Consider the following 20,839-nt stretch of genomic DNA (forward strand, 5'->3'; position numbering starts at 1 on the left):
GTTAAGTAAATGCCGCTGCCAGTCAGGAATTAATCAAAAAGGGATTTTGAAAGAAAAACAAAGACAAAACTGGGACAATTGGGACAAGGCGGTAAGTGTAAGTCGATCAGTTTATGGGATTGGGACAATATTTGAAATCGTTTCAATGCTTCACCATCATATGACCTTCGCAAAAATGGCCCAAAAAGTGTCCAGCAACTCGTCGCTTTGGCCAAATCCTTTTGACGTATAGCCAAGGTTCCCACCCCCCCGATAGTGATCAACTATCAACAGATCATTGATCAAACCTTCTTTATCCATTCTCAATCACCATGATTGAGGGGGTAGCAACACACACACACACACTTCTTCTTCGCTACCGCTACCAAAGCACCGCATACCGGCACCAATCCGGAATGACTTATGGGATCTGTAATGTGAAGGCGCGCTTCTCGATGCCGGCGATTGCCATTTGCCCGTTCCGGAGGTAATGAAAGCCATATATTTTATTCCCAATAGCCTTCCTCCTCGCCCTATCAAACGGACTGACCGTTCTGATCCCCGCAAACCAAATCGATAATCGAGTAATTCGGCAACATTTTGGGTACGAAAATGAGACAGGTAGAGGCAGGCAAAATGGACAGGCCCTGGATGGAAAAAGGGAAAGAATGGACGGATTTCCTTCCTTCGCTTTCCTTGCAACGATGCTGATCGTTAACGTTGCCACCGCTGCCGCCCTTTCTCCCAGGGCTCACGGGAGTCATAACGTCCAGCAGCGAAGTTACACCCAACTGGCTTTCCCCAACTGCTACTTAGGCACATAATAAACGCAACATTACCAGCGTTGACACCTGAGCAAACACCTGGCGTCGTGTATGGTCAAGCAAAAAGCTGTGCTAGCTGCTGACCGGCCGGTGGTTGCTCGTTGCTTGCACTTTACCGTATTATTAGAACTGGAATTGCAGGCCAGGGGTTCCATCTATCCCATCCATCAGCAAACATTTGCCAACCATGCTCTGGGAGCTACGACACGAGAACGGTGCAAACCTCTTTCTTGTTCCATGCAAAGTAGTACCATGGACAGTGTTGATTGCACCGAGGGTTGACACTCGGTGCTAGCACCGACCAAACTCGATTATCGTACGCCTATAAACTCCCAGTCCCTGTGTTTTCAAAAGAATCCCCTTTTAAAGGTTCTTTTACACATAAAGAACCACACGATGGGATTGCAGCGCACTACAATGTTGCCTAGAACACCAGCTTCAGGACCAGGAGCCTGCTTTCGTTTACGATCCGACTAGGTTCGATTATTCATTGTTTGGTTCTCGATTCCGCCCCTCGATTCTGTTTGGGGTTGAACTCCTGGGGGAGCAAAAAAAATTAATGACCACCTTTTGTTAAACCTTCCGGAATGATGTTGCCACCGTTGGTGCTACTGCTACTGCTACTGCTGCAGCAGCAGCACAACACAACGCTGTAGCTCCAACTCAACCTACTCGACTCGACCAGTGCTGGTCTCGGGAGCCCTCGCTTCTTTGGCCCCCCATAATGTGAAATTATGTAGATAAATTTATGATTCTCTAGGGTAGCTGAGCCAACCTGTGCCGCGGTGAGGGAGGGGTGGGGTTGGGGTAACAGGGCGATTATTATTCCGCTCAGCTCAGCACCGTACCGGACAAGTCATCAATTAAGCTCAGGCCACCCACCAGCCACCCCCCACGGTAAGCGCTTTGTTGTACCAGAGAGCTCCCGTCGTACCGGTCTGGACCATAAAATTAATTCTTACCGTTGTTTCTTGCCATTAGAAACAATGTATGTGTTGTGGTCCGACGGAAATCGGCTTTCGATTCTGCTCGAGATGCTCGAAGGAAGGGTGGTGGTGGGGGTGGCAATCCCATTTCAATTTGCTTTATTTCACCAGCTACCTGGCGTCTCCATCTCTGCTTTATTTTACCATTCACCTGGCGCCTCCATTTCCACGGCGCAGACTGATATGAAGCGACGTGCTGCAACCAAAGTAGTCTGTATTGTTTCATCTCACACCGAAAGGGATTCGTCGTTGGCCCTGGCTGGCAACGGAACGGTCTTTGAAGACTGTCCAAATAATGTTTCTATGCGTTCTCCCGCGCTTCATACACCATTTAATCAACGGAGAAGCCACCATAATACATACAAGAAACATTAAAAACCTCCCCTCAGGAGTTATAATGGTGTGCTCGAGCAAAAAGAACGATGGAGAAGAAGAATAACGAAAACAACACAAAACATCCTCATCATTTCCTCAATTCATTTTTGGGCCCCTTACCCCCGCCACTGCCACTGATGACATTGTGCCTTCTCCAAATTTCCGTTCCGTGTGCGGGCCCCGCGTCCACCGTGGTGTAATGGTTTTTCCTCATTTAATACCCTCCTCCTCTTTCTCTCCGGGGAATTTTCCCAACTCACACATTAAATTGTCCGTTCCCCCCTTCCGCTCAGCTGAGGTGATGATACAAAAGTTTAACAAAAAATCTTATCACCATTATGCAACAGTAGCACTGGCAGCAGCATCGCCAGAAGCTGTCAAAAAACGCGACCGAAGCGCGGGATATCGCACCCTCAGGACCGACCGAAAACCGGATCGCTATCCGGCCACGGGATGTGTCACTCGGTGTCATACGAACGGTGACTGAAGGATGCTGAAGTAGCGTAAATCCACGGACTAGAGCTCGGCACAACGCTATCAAAAGCGGCCACACGGCGGCGGTCTGGTGATGAAGCTAACCGACACACAACCCCTTTTTTGGCCTTCGAGCCGCGCTCGACACACTCACTCGAGAGCAAACGAAATCTCCCACTTTGTCAGCGAAAAGAGCGAAAGATTTGGGGGAACCATTTCGTGGCTCGCTTGACGTACCAGGAATGGGAGAGTGAGACAGAGAGAACGACAGAGAAAAAGAGAAGGAAAAGTACGCGACGCGATGATGAACGATGAAAGCCAGCCAGCCAGCGACCATTTCAAACGCAGAAGGCCTTGAGGCGTGTTAATTTTTTTTGCTTCTCTTTTTTTTCTTCCTGTTTTCTGATGCTTCCTGTACGTTCACCCTCGGCGTGACTTTGCATAACTAGTTGTCAACCGCACACAGCAGCAGCAGCAGCAGCAGCAGCAGCGATGATGAAAGAACATTTTCATTCTTAGCCTGCTGCGATGGACAGGGCCATGTCAGCATTACGGTGCTTGCGTTCGCTTGCTTGGATGAGTGCAAGCATGGCATGCTACGCCAGCAACGACGTGATAGAGCAACACCCACGGCAACTCCTCGGTGTCTGTGTGTGTGTGTGCGCGCGCCAACTGATTCCTTAACATTTTTTAAAAACGGGCAGACCAGAACAATGTCAATTAGTCGGCCGACTGCATGTCGAACATGTTGAGGCGAGGCGAGAAATTGCGACTCCCACGGATTGGATCGGAATCGTTAATCGTGTTGCTTCTGCGACTCGAGCGTGGGCTGCTCGAACGCACTCGAGAACAGCCTCTGAACTACTGGAAGCAGGTCGGTTGGTGGATTGGTTTTGCGTTGGTTGGCCCGTTAATTCCTTTTGATGTCGTAATGTTCAAAGTTCACAGCCAACCAAGCAAGTCCAAACAGCAACCTCATCACCGATGGCAATATTGGCCACCCCGGCGGCAGGAAGTGACTTCCAGAAAGCGACGCGCTTACGGTGGGCGCACCCTTAAGAGCGCAGCCGTTTCTTGCTGGCCGTTGGTGTGGCCGTGGTCCGTCCGCGCGCACAACCGGAAGATTTCATCGCCGGAAGACGATCGATCACCTGCGCTAATGTAATTTTCGTGTTCCGGTTGACCAAGTCCATTTATTAGACAGCGCACACACACACGCGCGCACACACGCACGCATCCTGTTCGTTGCAGGGTACTAATCGAACGGTAGGCAAGCAGCAAGAACGTGATTTAGGTCGGACAGTCGGGAATCAGTCGGAACCAATCGGCCAAAAACCCGGTAAGTGGTTCACCGCTTGCGATTCGTCGTGGCCCTAGTACGTGTCCTTCTTATGACGCAGAACAACACCACCACCATTGGTAGTCATTTCGAGATAGATTATCGGACCGGAATGGCCTCTGTCTCTATGACGGTGGACTATGACCACCAGACCAGCAAGCGACCAGCAGGTCAAGCGAAGCCGTAACATACTGCGCTCGCGAAATCGAGACGTGGGATTGCTGTGGTTGGTGGTGGTTCGGTTTGACCTTTCGTTTGATCCTTTTTGAGCTTCGAATTGACCCCTGCCCTGTCGTTAACGTCACGTCACAGCTCCTGGGATTAAGGAAATCGATTTTCACGCTCCTAAGAACAACAACATCCTACCTTTGACTTATGCAAAGGAAGCATTTAAAGTGTACGGAGAAGAAGTTCTACCTAACCCTCCAATATTCTCGCTCGAAACATTAAAAGTCGATTTTTCATCATCCACACTATCTGATCCGTATGACAATTCAGTAAAGCATAATTTATGTTCCCCGCCTAAAAATAAGGAAACAAAAAAAATCCCCGCAACAACCACTGCTGTCGCTGCTGCGCCTCCCGGGAATTATGCAAATGTCTATCTTCCCCTTTGCGCTCCTGCATGTTGCGTCACAAGATGAGTTATCTGGCGGCTTATCCGATCCTCGAGGCGGCGAAACAGAACCCATCTTCCACGCTCCCTAATTTCACGACGGCAGCACGGTTCCCGTTTTTTTCTGGGGGTGCTGGAAATCTCCCTTTAGAAGAATCCAAAAAAGAAAAAAAATGGGAAAACTTTTTCCAAGTCGCTCGCAAATGCGTCATCCGTGTAGCGCTTTGGTGTCTGTTTTTACACTCTGACACCTCGCTCTCTCCCTCTCTCACTCTGGACACCTCTGGACCATGACCAAGACCACGACCACGACCAACAAAAATACAAAAGCTTTTATCTAAATGTTTTCCACCGGGTTTTCCACCCTGGAAGTGTCCATCGAATGACCCAGGGGCCAAACCAATCCTTCGGACTGCGAAGGGTGGGGAAAATAAGGGAAAAGGCACGCTCGCTGGTCAATGGTTGTGATGCAAATCAAAACAACAAACAAACGGAACACCACTTTCCATCACCCCTAACAGGGCAGAGAGACAGAGAGAGAGAGAAAGAGAAGAGATATAAGAAGCAAGCAGCAGAATAGATCAGAAACCACCAACCACCGTGGGGACCCCGTCGGTGCTTGACCGACGAGGCAACCACCAAGGTTCAGGACTTTGCAATTAAAGATAAAATGGAATAAAATCAAACTGTCCCATCCGGGAAAAGCGGGGGAGAGGGGTATGCACCGCAGCACCGATAAAGGAGAGGAACAAATTGTGGACACAAAAGCATCGAATGGAAATGCTGGAACGCGAAATGCAAATCTCGCTGCTGCTGCTGCTCTCCCTTTCACTCTCTATCTCTCTCTCGTTTGCCGATTGTGTTGTTTTCTGAATCGAGGTTTTCCGGATTCAGTTTTGCAGTGCCCCATTTTCCATTGCCCCGGGGCTGCAATGGCGCGATGGCGATGGCGATGATGATGTTGGTGATGTTTGGATGGCGTTTCGCGTGGAGTGGAAATTGGAGGAAATCGGAGCGCGGCAGCCACGAACAGGAAAATGTACAAGGAGCGCGAGAGTGTAAGGGAAGGGCAAGTGAAGGGATTTACTTACTTTTTCACCGGAATCTTGCCCGTCTTGTCGACCTGCAGGCAGAGCTTGGTGTACGCCTTCTGCAGAAACATGATCGCGGGACCATTGAGCTGGGTCAAGTTGTACGCCATCCGGATCAACTCGTCGCACCAGAGCTGTAACAAGGAGGAAAGAAGAACGAGAAGCGGAGCGGTGTGCTCCCCCGGTTAATGTTGTTCCGTGTGAAATGAGCATAATAAAGGGAATGAGCCGGGTTATGAGCTTGGGCGCAGCTAAAACAAAAAGTGGAAAATACGACGGCGTGACGGCGTAACCATAAAACATCGAATGAAAACATCGCCCATCTCGCAGAAAGTTGCCCTCCCTCCCCCCTCCCCAAAAAGAGTACTTCCCGCACTTTTGACCCCCCATTAGGCAGAATATACATCCCGGTAATACATGCGGCGGCTGCGGTAAAAGCCTCGCTTCATCACTTCGACATCATGAACTCACGACAGAAAAAGAGAGAAGGAGACCGTACCGTGGCTACAGCGTAGCGAGTACACCAACGACCCCATTCAGCCGCTGGTATATATAGCGGCTAGCCCCCGTTGGCAGAAAGGCAGCAAGTTATGCAAAACAAAAGTTTTAATTAGTGCCATTTTTCCCAAAAGCCATGTTACACGGTTTTCCATCCCAACCGGCCACGCCGGACGGATGGTAGGCCATTTGGTGTAGCGACCGCGTCGGACCACCGTAGGAACGTGGCATTCTGCCGGAGCAATTAAGTCTCGCAGGCTGCTGCGATTGCGATGCGAGCGAAACAAGATAAAACTCTCTCTCCGTTTGGTTCGGTATCGGCCGCTTGTGACGCTTGCGGCGGTCTTTTAGCGTCCAATGACGACGCCACCCCGATTTTTCTTGACGTCATCGCGAATGGACAGCTCAGATGAGGACGGGCGGGGGGGATAAGGGATTTCAATTAGGCTTTCATTTTTCTCGGTTTTTAGCATTTCAATTACAGCATGCTGTGATGCATAGCATGCCATGGCTTACTGGCGAGAACTTTACAAGACTGAGGACGGATTTGCAGAGGCCACTAGATCTGTCAAAACAACTGTCATGATGTACGTGCCTCCCATCCTCATCCTGCTAATGATCGGTGAAGTGTTGACGGAATAGGGATGCTACTTCCTGTATAGGCTACACACACAACGACATGGAAGGCAGCGCGCACATTAATTGAATAATATTTACACTTTCCACCGGAGTGCATCATCGCGCATCGCCGGGAGTCGTAGTATGCTCCGAAAAATGGTTCTCCGCTCGGTCGGTTGGTCGGTTGGTTGGTCGCCAGTGCAGTGGAAAGTAAATATTTTGCCAACCAACAAACGGTTCCCCGGCACGGGGCGCTGGATGGGCGGCCATCCTTGAGTGGCCGCTTCCGGTTGTTGTTGCACCCCGGCACGCTCCACCCCCGCGTCGACGATTTCGGTTGTGGCCACGGGATGCATTCCCACACATAAAGCCGCACATCCGAAGCTAGCTAGCTCTGGTCATCTTTCTTTCCTTTTTCGCCTCGCGTCCATTTTCCATAATTTCCTCGGAAAGATTTTTGTCCTTTTTCCGCCACGAGGCGGGGTTGTGAGCATTCACATTCGGGGAGTGGGACACGTGGGTGCCAGAAGTCAAACAAACCGCCGGCCAACTGCACGTACGACGGAGGCGTTTTTTTTTCTTTCTTTCTTTTTGCAAAAACTAGTTCCAGTCCAAGGTTTCAAACCAGCTGACAGCCAGCCATGCTACCATTCGCAAACACAATCTGGTCTGGGTAGGAAAGGCCACCCGGCGCCTTACTGGGTTGGATGGTATGGAAGAAGTTTCCATACTCTGACCTACATCAATGTTTGTCTTCCCACTCATAGCGGCATGCCCGGCAGGCACGCAGCCAGCAAGGCCCCCCTTTTCCACCGGCTAGTATCTGTCTAGCAAGCGCACCAAGAATGTTCCCGCTTACCACGTACACACTAATACCGAGACCGAGGCGATTAGACCACGCGAGGTAGTAGTGGACGGAAACACGTCCCCGGGACCTTCAATGTAAATCGAACAATCAGACTTTTTAAATGGAACTCCCGCAAACTTTTGGCAAACTGGGCTGCCAACTGGGTTGAACGAGCATGGCGAGCATAGTTTCCGGGTGTAAAACTTTCACTTCATGCCCTGACGATGAAGGTGATTGGATGGCACGAGAGAGGAAGGAGAAGGCACTCTGGTCTCTGGTGGCCAGCAATACCCGTGAGCAGTAGTGCTGGAGTGTTCCTGGGTTTTGTGCTTATGTTGAAAGCAACAGGAAGACCGTACACCGGGAACATCAATAGAAAATGTGTTGTCTGGGAGTTCATTTTCCCGATAACTTATGGATTGAATTAAAAAATACAGACGTCGGTGTACCTGAAAGTTGATCATTGTTGAGTTGAGAACAACAGAGGGAAAAGTGCATCAGGGTGGAGCTTATTACGCCACATCTCGCAAATGAGTAACATACCCAACACAGCAAAGGGTATGTAAAGAATGGCTAATTCCGTTTCTAATCTAATTAACCTCCTTTCACCGGCTCATAATTCCATTAGCATCAGGCGGGGATTGGAAACGGATTCTCTCCCTTCTCGCCTATCATCCGCCTCCTCCACTGCTGAGTGCATGATTGAAGTGATTCTAAATTAATCCTTTCCCCCTTGCATGACGACGCATACACTTTCGATCTGCTTTGATCAAAGCGGACACGGCACGCGTTCAGCAAAGCTCCCGGAAGTTGCACCTTCATTATGTGCTGCATTATTCAACCGAACCGAACAAAGGGTGCAGAGGAAGCGAACCTTCCGACGACGACGACGACCGATCGACCGGAAAGAACGAACGAACGTACGAACGAACGCACGAACGTATTTATCATGCCACTGACAAGCCGTAGCTATCAAGGTTATAAATATGAAATTAGGAATCCTTCATCGCATTTGCACGACGACAAGCGACACGAGACGAGACGTGGTGGTGGTGGTGATGGTGGGACTGACGTGCCGAATAGGACATTCACCGGTGGGACGAAGCCTAGCCTCGGAAGAGAGAAGCTAGGGGAGTCAAGGGGTTTAGCGTATCATAACGTGCGCATAACGTGTGGTGCGTGTGCTACACACGCTCGCACACACACACACACACGCCCTGGTGCTGGTGCAACGAAGTGGAACCATAACCGCCCGGCCTCGAAGACGCACATTTCCGGTCTGGTCTGGCTACGATAATTGCGAAGTGAAAGGATATGCTACTGCTGCTGCTGCTGCTGCTACTGACAGGCATGCACAAGGGCTGATAGCACCTACCTCCTACACGGTCACACACCCACACAGAGACACAGACATCGTACGCATGAGGGAACACAATTTTCCGCCGAAACGAGCGCACCTTTGGAGCCGCCATCGCCGTCGCCACCGGATACACAGCCTTTTCTCTTGACACTTTTTCGGCTCAGTTCCGGGGGAGTGGGGAGGGGTCGTTTGCTGCTGCAGTCGTCTACACGCCTACTACGAACGAATGTCACCTGTCCTGTCTCTGTCTGGCGTTGTTTCGATAAATAGGTCGCTGGGATGAGAGGGCGACGTCTTTCGCTTTCGCTCTGAACGTAAATCATTTCCTGGACCATTTCGCCAGATGCCAGAATTTTTCGGTCGCAGCAAATCGTCTCCGCGCAAAAGGTGCAAATTGGAAGCGGACAATTTCGTCGTCGACGCAAGCGACCTAGTAGACGCCATTATTCGCGCCAAATTTGTTTGCGGTGTTATTTTATGAAGCAAGCTATTTAACAAGACAAGTTCATGGCACAGTGTAACCGACCGGCCATTACACTTTAAAAGCACTTTACTGGTTGTGGTGCAATTTCGCGACGCGATCCTTCTGCTCGACTTACTCTCTAAACCCACACACACACACACAGACTGTTCGCGAAGGTCAAACATTATCCTCCGGCCAATCGACCCCCCTTCGGCGTGCTCTGCCGAATTGCCGAATTGCCGCAGAAACCAAACCACAACTGGCGACAGCCAGCTTACACCCCCTCTCCCCCGCCTCCCTCCCCTAAGGGCACTACCACCAGCATGAATGCCTTAATGTAAAACTTTCACCGGTTGAGGCGGGCAGATAAACATTAAATTAATTATTTAACTTTCTTCATTAATCAACTTTTCAACCTCCGAAGAACGATTTCGATTCCACCGGGCCAACCAGCCAGCCAGCGGGTGCCAGCGGGTACCAGCAATACAAGAAAGGTCGAAACTCACTCGCCGGCCCGGCCGGCCACTTTGCGAAATGCGGAACCGTGTGCGCGAGTACAAAGCGGGCACTTGCCGGTTTGGGAAGGGAGGAGGGAGGGGTGGCTAATAAAGCAAAGTGTCACCTTTCTTCGGCAGGTCCTTTCCCCCTCCCCTCAGTAACCGCTGGAGTGGTTGACTTTGGTTGAAATGGCGTGAACATAAGGCTCGAGAGCAGAATTTCTCGAGAAACTTTCTCGAGAGGTCATAAATGGCAAACTATTTGATAGTCAATGGTTGGCGGTTGGGGTTGTTTGATCGTTCGTTCGCTCGCTCGAGTTGAGCTTTCTTCAAGTGTAAAAAGGAGGAGGTGGCCTTTTGAGGTGGCTTACTTTTCCCCCGCGCTTCTTCATCTTCTTCTGCTTCTGGAGCGTTTTATTGGAAACGTGTTGATCTCGAATGATAATTTTCCGGGAGGGGCGAGGGGCAAAGGAAAAGTTGAAACATATCACGGAGCCAATATCAATGCTGGCGCATTGTCTGAACAGTTCCAGTTCCCGACCAAACGTCAAATTTACTTCAATAAGCGAGTGAAACGTTCGTTACGTTATCGTTTCCATCAACCATCCGGCCACACACACACTATCATCTGTACTGCTGGCCCGCATTTCTCTAACCAGCTCATCATAATGGCTGCCATCAAGCGACCACACGGCACACGATGAGTTTGATTTCAAAAGCAAATATCAGGCATTCCGAACCCTAATTGTGCTGCCGTATCTTTCAGGACTTTCCAAGCCCTGCACGTTGATTATTGTCGGCTGAGTTCGTCGGCCAAGCACAACGACGACGACGATGACGGGATGCCCGGGCACAAAATTCAATTATTGCCTTTTCCGAAATTCAGGACCGCCTCTCACAAACCCGCTCACATCTCTCACCTGTCGTATTATCGTGACACGCGCGCCACTGACTCTCCGCGTTGGATGATGGAACAAAAGGGCGTGGAGTGGAGTGGAAGTGGAGTGGAGATGGATGAATTTAATTTTTAATTTCAAGTGACGCAAATTTGCCGCCATTCGTGGCGCCATTTTACTGTTTCACTCTTTGGATTTTTTTTTTTTTTGCCGGGGACAGCACACCGGGCAAGGTACAATTATGCGCGCGAACAATTCAATCAGACGCATAAAACCACTTACCACCGTGCGTACATGTCATATTTTATTGATGATTGTCGTGGAGCCTCCTCGAGCCGGCGAACCTTTAGTGATCTCCAATGACGCAACAATGGGGGGGCCCCCGGGTTTAAACTTGAGTCGTACACAATCATCAACGAACCGGGACCGGGGCCGGCGACGAGCGACGAAGAGTATAAATGAGTTTCGAGCGCTCCTCGTTGAATGTTGAATCAACGGAAATGTCATAATCAGTACGTGTTCCATCATGACTTCTCAATGATCTGGAGCTGGCTGTGTGATGTGTCTGTTTTGTTTCGCCGACGAATGAAAACCATGATTGCTGTGATTACTTTTCAGTTCACCAGCCCACCCCCTTGCGGGGTCCCCTTCTCTATGTAGCAGCCTTAGCGACTTGTGCCGTTAGCACATTCTTTCGCAGAAGTCACGTCGCTCGCGCACCGATTGACAACATAACAACTTGTGGGGAGGAGGAGGGGTGGCTACACGAGAAGGAAGGAGATTTGATGGAGAGAATCGATTCGATTCCGGTGAATCGAGGGAAACGGCTTCACGGAGACGCGGAGACGTTCTTCGAAACCGCGCGGGAGGCTTGCTTGCGCTTTTGTGCGCTGGCAAATGTTTTTTTGATTTTTCTCACAAACGTAGAAACAAAATGCTATATTGACTTGCGGCAATGCACGCGTCACTCGAACAGCAATGCTTCACGGACTTGCCTAGAACGCTTAGTCTTACCAGGCGCCCCCATCGCCGCCTGTATCGATTCATTACTCATTGTCATCATCATCATCATCGTCGACGTCGACGTTGTCGTCGTCGTCGTCTGCGGTACAATCAGTGCTAGCATAAAACATCAGCAGAACCTCCCTGCGAACCTCTTCCTTGAGGGGGCAATACCGTAGTTCTGGTGGAGACAATCAGTCTAGCAATTGTAATGACGCATATGACGCCACCTCGTATACCCCAGAGAGAGAGAGAAAGAGAGAGAGAGACAGCGAGCATAGACATGTTATGTAGCTGTTTGGAGCTCACTTGGAGCATGATTCCACTTCACAACTTTGTTCGATTGCTGCTGCTGCTGCTGCTGCTGTTGCTGTTGTCGTCGTTGTTGCTGACATCATATAGTATTAGACGTCTCTGATACCAGACCATAATACATCTCTCTGTCTCACCGTGAACTGTCGCCTGGATGACTGGTGGTCTCGCACGATACAATGTCACATTCGAACCGCATGCTTTCACCACTCCAAGAATCCAACCATCATCAGAATTCCGTTTGTCAATCTTTCACGAAATGAAAAATCATCAAATGGAAAATTCGTTCCCGGGTGTACCCGCGGGGGAGTGAGGAGAGGACACACAACAACAACAACAACAACAACAACAACAAATCTCAACCACCGTGCGCCGTGCTGCTGCATCATGCGAAGAACAACTTTCCGCATTGCCCGAGGTCACGGTGACTTTTGCGGGGGTATCTTCAACCACCTCTTTTTCCTCCTCATGTAGACACATGGATACATGATGAGGAGTGAGCGTGTGTGTGTGTGTGTGTACGTGTGTGCACGTAACGCTTCTTGATGCCTCGGCGTCTCGGTGTGGCCGGGATTCTGGCAAAAAAACAAAACAATACAATCCTCCTGAAAGCTGTTTTGTTCCAGCGGCTTCTGCGGAACATCAGAAGAAGAGAAGACGACGACGACGATCTTGCGCGGCAAGAAAGCATCGCTCTGTTTGTCTTACCCATTACCAGATCAAATCCGCGTGAAAGTTGCCGAGCAGCAGCAGCACCGGTGGCAGCAGCAGCTTCTGGTGCGTAAAATGAAGCATTGTTGACACTTTGGGTTGTTCGTTTGTTTCGCGAATGTAATGAAATTGTAGCCAGAACGAGCGCCATTCTTCATTATCCGTCATTTTGTTTATCGCGTTGCGCTGCGCTCCTCCTCCACCTCCCGTTTCCCAAACTTCAAACAATGTTTTATTTTGAAAACGTATTCCGTTTCGCATTGTAAGGAGATATTCCGAGAATGTAATACAAAGTTCATCATCCGCTGCCAGGTCCCTCCTCTGTTGTCGCGACGTGTGCTCCACCCTTTTTATGCTTCCTAAACATATTGTTTTTTAAGCAGCCACTTTTCCACTCCAACACACACACACCGGGGAAGGGGGTGTGCAAGTGCAAAAAGGCACAACCGCCTCCCGTCTCCGTTTGGCTATAAACTCCGCTCCTCGAAGGCAGACACTGAAAAGGGGGGCGCGCACAAGTGTTAGCGGAGTGGCCATAAACGAATCATAATCGAAAAACTATCGAAAAAAACTGAACATTGCGCGCCAGGACATGCTCGACGATTGTTGGATATGGTGATGGAGGGGGTGGAAGGTGGAAGGAACGACACAATACACGAGAGGCAACTCGAAGTCACGAGGGACGCTACTGTGGGGGAGTTTATTATCCTGGAATGTGTTGTGATGACGTTCGTTGCCTTCACCAGAACCTCCGCCTCGGATTTGGTGGGACTCGAAGATGAACTCGGCCATCTATTTGGTACGCCATCACCATTTTCGAGAGAAGAGCAACACACAAACACACACACACATAGACACAGCTGCATTCCTGAGTCCAGTTCAGCAACCGTGACAAAGCTTCTGGGTTTATTAGTCATATGTTACCGTTTTCAACGTCAACCAAGTGCTACCCATCATCACCATCATCATCATCATCATCATCATGTTGTCACTGCTACTACTCACACCCCATAAGCTTCCCTTTCCGGAGCGACGGTCGATACTGCCCCAACATTAGATCCAGCACCAGCACCACCGCCAACGCCAACGCCATCTACATCATCATCATCAGCGTTTTATCCGGCTTCTCGCTTCGAACCACGGCCACGGACAATCCATCATCGATCATCATCGGTTGCCCGTTCCCGTTTTTCGGTCTCGTCTTCGGGAGGATTTAAGTAAAATATATATACATCAGACAATCGTAAACCATAACGAGCAAGAATGGCGGGGCGCGCTCGCCACGCGAAGAAGGAACGGCAATAAAATGGCCGAGCCGGGGGAATGGGGGAGAGGGGAGGGGCGGTGACCGGGCGTGGTGGTATTCCGGTTTTTCCGGAAATGTTTTCCTCCCTCCTTCTTACTTCGCTCCACTGACCACCACCATCACCGTTGGTTGGTTGTTGGTCCGGCCCGGACTCCCGTTAGTCCGGCCAGTGATGAACAACCCAATGGTGGGACTCAAGGACAACGGAAAAAAGGCTTGCCGGGAGTCGCTAGCACCGCCGCCAGGCGATGTCCTGCTCGTCCATCGTGCGGCATCGTCAACGAGCACGATACACACTGGGTGTTTGTGTGTGTGTGCGTGTGTCTGTTGGTCATGGTCTTCGTGGTGGTCTTCCTTGTTGTCTTCCTCTTCCTCTGTCCTCCATTCGACATGGAGTGGGCTGGCTGTGTCGCTGTCGCGACCGGTAATCGGGAGGAAAATGACCCGCTGTGACACTGAGATTGAATCGTAAAAGAGAGGGAGCGTATACTGTTTACCATCGTGGCAGCGGGCAGGGACACTGGAAACGAGGACCCAGACCTTGTGGTGCCCCCTGCCCCTCCCCTCGTTTTGGAGTAATCAGCCCCAGGAATTGCCGCTATCTTGTGACTTCACCTTCGTCACCCCGAGTGCCCGAGAGAGAAAGAGAGACTGATGGTCCTGTTGGCGTACGGTGTAGATAGCATCAACTTCAGCACCACAGGAGTGGCATATCGTGGTGTGGAGTGGCGAAGATATCGCTCGGTTTCGGGGAGCTAATCACGTGGATTGATGTGGTCGTATGCTTGTGGTTGTCATACTTTTCAAAATATGCCCCAACAATAGTAACACTAACGAACGTGGCACAGGAAATGGAAACGAATCCACACAGATAAGAATCCAATCCAATCCAAGCAGTACAGGAAAGAGGAGGAGAAAATACCAAGACGACGGTCGTAAAATCCGCCCTAATCCATCTCGCTTAGGAAGAGGAAAGAAAAGAGAAAGAAAGAGAGCGAGAAAGAGAGAGAGAGTGAGCAGTGTCCGCACGGTCCTGCCCGATTGTCCGGTACTGTTGACGGATTGACTTAGAACCCAACAACAACGAGGGCGATTCCTCCGGCGGAAGTCTTGGCTGTTAATGCTTAATGAGTTGGAGCTTAATCTTTTCCAACGATCGATTCCGGGCTTTCCGAAGAAGGATTCCGACGAAACACACACACAACAACAACAACGAGGAGAACGATTCCAACTTTTTGGGGGGCGACGCGCGTTGATGTCGTGATTTGGACTGTTTTCGGGCACACTTTTAACCACGCCCGGGGTGGCGCCTTCGGCTTCCAGACGAAGAATTCTGAATGGCACAAACTTTGTCCTTTTATGCTAAGCCAAAATCCGCAACACCCTGGTGTGTACGAGTGTGTGTTTGTGTGTATGCATGTGATCCCCGGCAAACACCTCGAGGACACTTAAAAGCCAACCCCTCCCCCCCTTCTCGTGCGGACGCCAAGGTGTCACTTTTGGAGCCTTTTACGAAAGCCGAAAAGGAAACTTTTCTCAACCGATGTTTTCGTCACCGCCCGAACCGACGTATCATCAAATTTTCATCCATCCCCGGAGGCTTTCCCGGAGGACAGGCTTTTTTCCTCTTCCTTTTCCCCCCATTTCGTTCCCTTCTCTCTATCTCTCTGGCTGGCCGCAATATCGTTTCAATTAATCGAACCAAATTGTGAGGGATGGTCGGTGATAAGTTTCGAGTGAATGGTAAATAATCCGACACCTTTCCTGGGGTCCGGGGACACCTTAACTCAATCAGCGGGTGGGGAGTCATCATTCCGGGAACGTTTTTTTATCCCGTTCCCACCATGCTCCGCACGTGTCCATTCCGTGCTTTCAATTTCGATGAAAAGCCAAACAAGAAACAGTTTAATTTTTGGGGAATAAAAAACACCCCGGCACACCACCATGAGTAAGCAGTACATACATAAATAATGCGAGAATAGGCATGACAGAGCGGTATAGGGAGTTCAAGTGAATATTCCGACGTTAATAGAGAATGCAAAAAGGGCGGTGGATTGCTGCTTTTGAAAGTATCTCCTAATCTCTATTGAACCGCTTCGCGATCGAAAAGTTGGAAGGAAAAATTTTTTTTTTCAAAATAAAAACCCTCCAAAAAGGAAGTCATCGAAAGTGGTTCCAGTTGCCCGTTCGAGGATGAATTGTCCGCTGCTGACCCCTCTTCTGCTCTCTCTCTCTCGCTGCCGCGCGCTTGTTAAACGTTTACACCAAGACATTCTCGCTGACGCTCTGCAAACAGCGAGAAACTTCCCGGGGACAGCCAAACCGGCCAAATGCCAAAAAGCCCTTCCTTCCCTTCCTTTCTTCCTTTCTCTTCGTTCCTTCCTGACAGCTCAAGTTGTTCATTTTCTATTCCATGACAGAAGAAGCACTTCCGCTTCCGGTAAAGCAACGGACTGGAGCAATTCCCCCCCATCTGGGGTGTCATTGTAGCCTCCTGTGCAGTATACCAGTCGCCCTACAGTGCCCGGGCACATCTCGTGCGCCAAATTTCGAAACGGATGGAACGAAATTGAACAAGCAAAACGGAAATACCAAGCGTTGACATAGCCGTGCGGTGTGCCTGGTGATCCGGACCAGGACCAGGACGCTCCAACACACACACACACACACGCGCGCACACAGAAAATGAAAACTTTCATGAATATTGAATTCACAAATGCGTTGGCAATTTATTTCGTGCCACCAGCTGGCAATGTAGCTTTTCCAATTTTTTTTTCTTCGTCACCACGGGGTTTTTCGCGATTTTTTTCCCGCGCATAATACCCGCAATGACGTAGGCCAGGGCACTTGACTCCGACCCTCAAAAGGTGACAAAGTGTTGGGTTTCATTCATTGACAGCCGGTGGTTCGATCGGAGGGCGGAGTATAAATCGAATTGACATCCGAGCGGTGATGTGTCTATGCTGCATGCCGCACTCGCACTTTCGAGCAGTTCGATGCAATCGATACCAATTACTCTCGGCAGCGTGGGTTCGGCTCGAGTGCATGCGCTTTCCCACGGGGTGGCTGTCGCTCATAATTTTCCCCTCTCAAAAACGAAAAACACAAAAAACAAAACAGAAAAAAGAACAAAGCCAAACACTAGTCATGGTACTTACCCGTGCGATCTCCTTTCGAGTGCAGCAAAAGTTGATGAAGTTGACGTTCACAAAGTCCGCACCATAGCACACCGTGACCGTCTTTTCCTCGAGCGTATCCTGCGATCCCATCGTGACGATCTGCCGTAGTTTGATATCCTGTTCGGTTCGGGAAGAAAATTGGAAAGAATGGGATCCCGCATGGGGAAACATGAGCATTCATTGTGTGTGTGTATCTTTCGTGCCGGATGGATGGATGGAAAATGATGATGAACTTAGTCCCGCACCGGAGAAGACAAAAAAAACAATGGTAACCGCCGCGTCTCCCCCACCAGCAGAAATAATAAATATCCAAATTCAAATTGTGTGCGACAGCGGTCCTACCAGCGGTCGGAACGCGCTCCACAACCACCGAGTAAGGTCACCAGGGAGGAGGAGCAACTGAAGTCGAGGAATGGGGGAGGTAAATTTAAATTAAATACTCTCTTTTACATTGTAACATCATTTTCCAGCCCGGTGGAGCAGAGCTAAACTGAGGCTGCTGCCACTGCCGGTGACAGCACGACCGGAGGATCTCTGGGCGACTCTGCTGCTGCTGACAGATCCTCTGACTCTGACTCGTTATATAGTTTGCTAGTGGCGCATGACGGCATCAAATGTGTAGTGGAGCAAAGGGAAAAAAAAAACGAAGCAAAGCTTAAAACAGCTTTGTATTGTTCGCCGCGTTTCGCATATTTGACTTATTCTCGCCGGGCCGTGCAGCAATGGCAATCCATTACGTGGCTCGAGATGACTCTCAAATTACATTAGATCGTAAAATGAGTCCTCACGGTGTTCCAGCGCGTTCTCATTCTATACCCTTTTTTGCGCGGAAAATCTCGAACCTCGAAGTTCGGTTTGGTTCCCGGTGAAGGTAAACAATCCTCGCACCTTGAACGTGTCCCTTCAGTTCGCTTCGCACCATAACCAGCGAAGGCCGCCGCCGCCGCTGCCACCGAGCAAATACGAGTTCAATATTCTACTCCGGTAACTTGATTTAAGCAACTCAATAACGCAAACATAAACATGCATGAAACATGAAAAGATTCTCGCTGTGCAAACGGACGGAACGGAACGGAATGGAACGGAGCAGTGCTTTCCAAATAGCGAACGAGTGTGTAGAACGTCATCTACATATCAATCTCTACACGCGCACGTTCCTTTACCTTTCCTTTTCTCCCTTGACTTCCAATTCTGTTCCATTACTATCTACCAAATTTGATGTAGAACCCGTCGTTTTAAGGGACGCTGCTTGCTCGATTCAAAGTCACGCTGACTCCGTCCACACTGTCCCTCGCTACTGATGTGAGTGTGTGTGTGTGTGTGTGCGCAAGTTCGATAAAGCCATCCACCGGATGGGCTGCTTCTTGGGTAAACTTACAATCACATCAACCAAACGGACGGACGGACAAGATGGTTCGTTCGTCCCACCATCGTTTTCTGGCATGCTTCCCGGGGAGGGAGAAAAGGAGTGGGGGTTGTATGGCTAGGCCACCTGTAGTATTTGATCGATCAATTTTACGGGAAAGGTTTTCGGTTACAACCCCTCGCATTTACCCTTGGCAGTTTAGAAAAGTGTTCCGCCGTAGCCGTTTACAAGGTTCCCGAGGGAAGGGAGTATGGCTGTTGAAACAGTGAGCGGAACATGATACAGCGTCCCCGGTACTGTGAGCTCTGCTCTTTTCTCCTTCGATACCGGATCGCTGCGGAGGAAAAGTATATCAACTCGCGATGAGAGGGAAAAAAAACAGGGAGAATATATGAAAATTGGAAGCCATTTCCGGGCGCCTTTTCTAAGGTGTGCTTTGTGCGTCTAGCGAAGCAAGACAAAGATACTGATGGGAGCAACCATCCATCGCTCGAGACAATAACTCGTCATATCCTAGTGGAGCGTAAATATAGGAACATATGAGTAGAACGTTCCATCCCGTTATGATGAGCATTCTTGTTTGTTCCAATTCAACGGAGCATTCCGAGAAAGAATACCCAAGAAAGAGTCTGAAGGTTTCTTCAAAACATTCTTGGTTATATTAAATGTAGGCGTCGAATATCCATGTTTCAACAAAAATTCTGCTATCAAAGTTCTGACAAAAAACTAAAGAGTTTAACACCCTAAGAAGGCGCTAAGCACTTATAGAAATTACTATTATAACTTATAAGCTCATCCACGTTATCCTACAAGCCAACTAACCAAGGCTAACGCTTTATCAAGGCGATACCTGGGACTACATTAGGTGCTTTTTTCTAGTCTGAGCCTTTTCTAGTGCTGTTACAGTTCTTAATTAAACGTTTTGCCTAATACTGCAACATGGAACGAACTTTCCAAGTCCGACAACATTTTCGTGTTGCAGAGTGAGAAATCTAAAGTGCTCCAGTTGATCGTAAACCTCGGAAACTTACACGATCTCATTCAAAGTTACCTTCTTCCTAACAAGGCGACCTCCTCGCTTTTTTCCGCCCTGTACGTCCTCATAATTTACATACTTTGTGCGCCCGGAAATCCCTCGTTGTCGGTGGAAAGGCGAGGTTAAGGGATTCATCCATTAGCCCACTTCGGTACAATCAGTCTGGTCAAATTGGATGTAAGCACGTGAAATAATTTTATCTTTTTTAACACAAGGAAAGGGGAGAGAAAGGGAAAATGGAGCGGGGAGACACCGAACATCACATTTCTACCTGGCAGGACCCGAGAAGCTACTTTAGCCCCCGGGCTTAGGCTCTCATCATCATCATCATCATCGAGCCGGCCCATCCCGGTGCCATGTACCGTGGCAAAACAACATCTTATCACCCAACAGGCCTTCTCCACGCTTTACCACTCCCGCTGTTTTTCTCTCTCCCTCTCTCCCTCTGCCCGGTGTGCTGATGCCACCGTGGTGTGCACAAATGGTAGGATTTCCACCGATTTCTACGTCCCATTACATTTTACGAGTGTGCCCGTTGGAGACACAGACCGACACACACACACCGACCGACCGACCGACAATCCGGACACTCTTTCGACATACTGGACCGAACCGACCGAAGGGGGTTAGGTCAACAACGGAGAGCGGTATTATGTTTTCCGTCGTCGAAATGTGAACCACCGGCACACAGCGGCGGACCGGTGTATGTGGACAAATGGAAACCTTCTCCAGATGGGATATCAGGCTCATTTTCATCTTCATTTCAGGATTTCTTAGCCAGGCCAGGCACCAGAGCCACATTGACGATCGTCGGAGTTGCGAGTTTCGAGTAATCGTCCTGAACAAGCCGAGGAGCAACAGGAGCAAAAAGGGACACTGAAAAGAAGGAGAAGAAATAGAAGAAAAAGCACAAAAATCCTGGAATGTCCCCCGCGCGACGCTGTGCCAGGTCAGGTGTCAAATGGACAGGGTGTGAAAAAGGGCACGAGGTTGCCGGAGCGATGGCGAAAGGCGGGATTCCTGCTTTCGGACATCCGAATAAGCTCTCTGGCCCAGGACACCAG

At 49.7% G+C, this 20,839-nt stretch overlaps 1 protein-coding gene across 6 annotated transcripts in view; it reads right to left on the reverse strand.

The window, feature by feature from the left end:
* Window positions 1–20,839, reverse strand: part of LOC125952826 (1-phosphatidylinositol 4,5-bisphosphate phosphodiesterase classes I and II) — a 69,302-nt gene that overhangs the window by 10,189 nt on the left and 38,274 nt on the right. For all 6 annotated transcript variants that reach the window (XM_049682556.1, XM_049682554.1, XM_049682555.1 and 3 more), the window contains exons 4-5: window positions 17,353–17,490; window positions 5,685–5,818 (exon numbers count right to left, since the gene is read on the reverse strand). In XM_049682556.1, the coding sequence (XP_049538513.1) occupies window positions 5,685–5,818; window positions 17,353–17,490 (272 nt within the window). The remainder of the gene's footprint in view (window positions 1–5,684; window positions 5,819–17,352; window positions 17,491–20,839) is intronic.

The sequence above is a fragment of the Anopheles darlingi genome, chromosome 2 (genome assembly GCF_943734745.1).
Source record: "Anopheles darlingi chromosome 2, idAnoDarlMG_H_01, whole genome shotgun sequence".
In the NCBI taxonomy this organism is placed as follows: domain Eukaryota; kingdom Metazoa; phylum Arthropoda; class Insecta; order Diptera; family Culicidae; genus Anopheles; species Anopheles darlingi.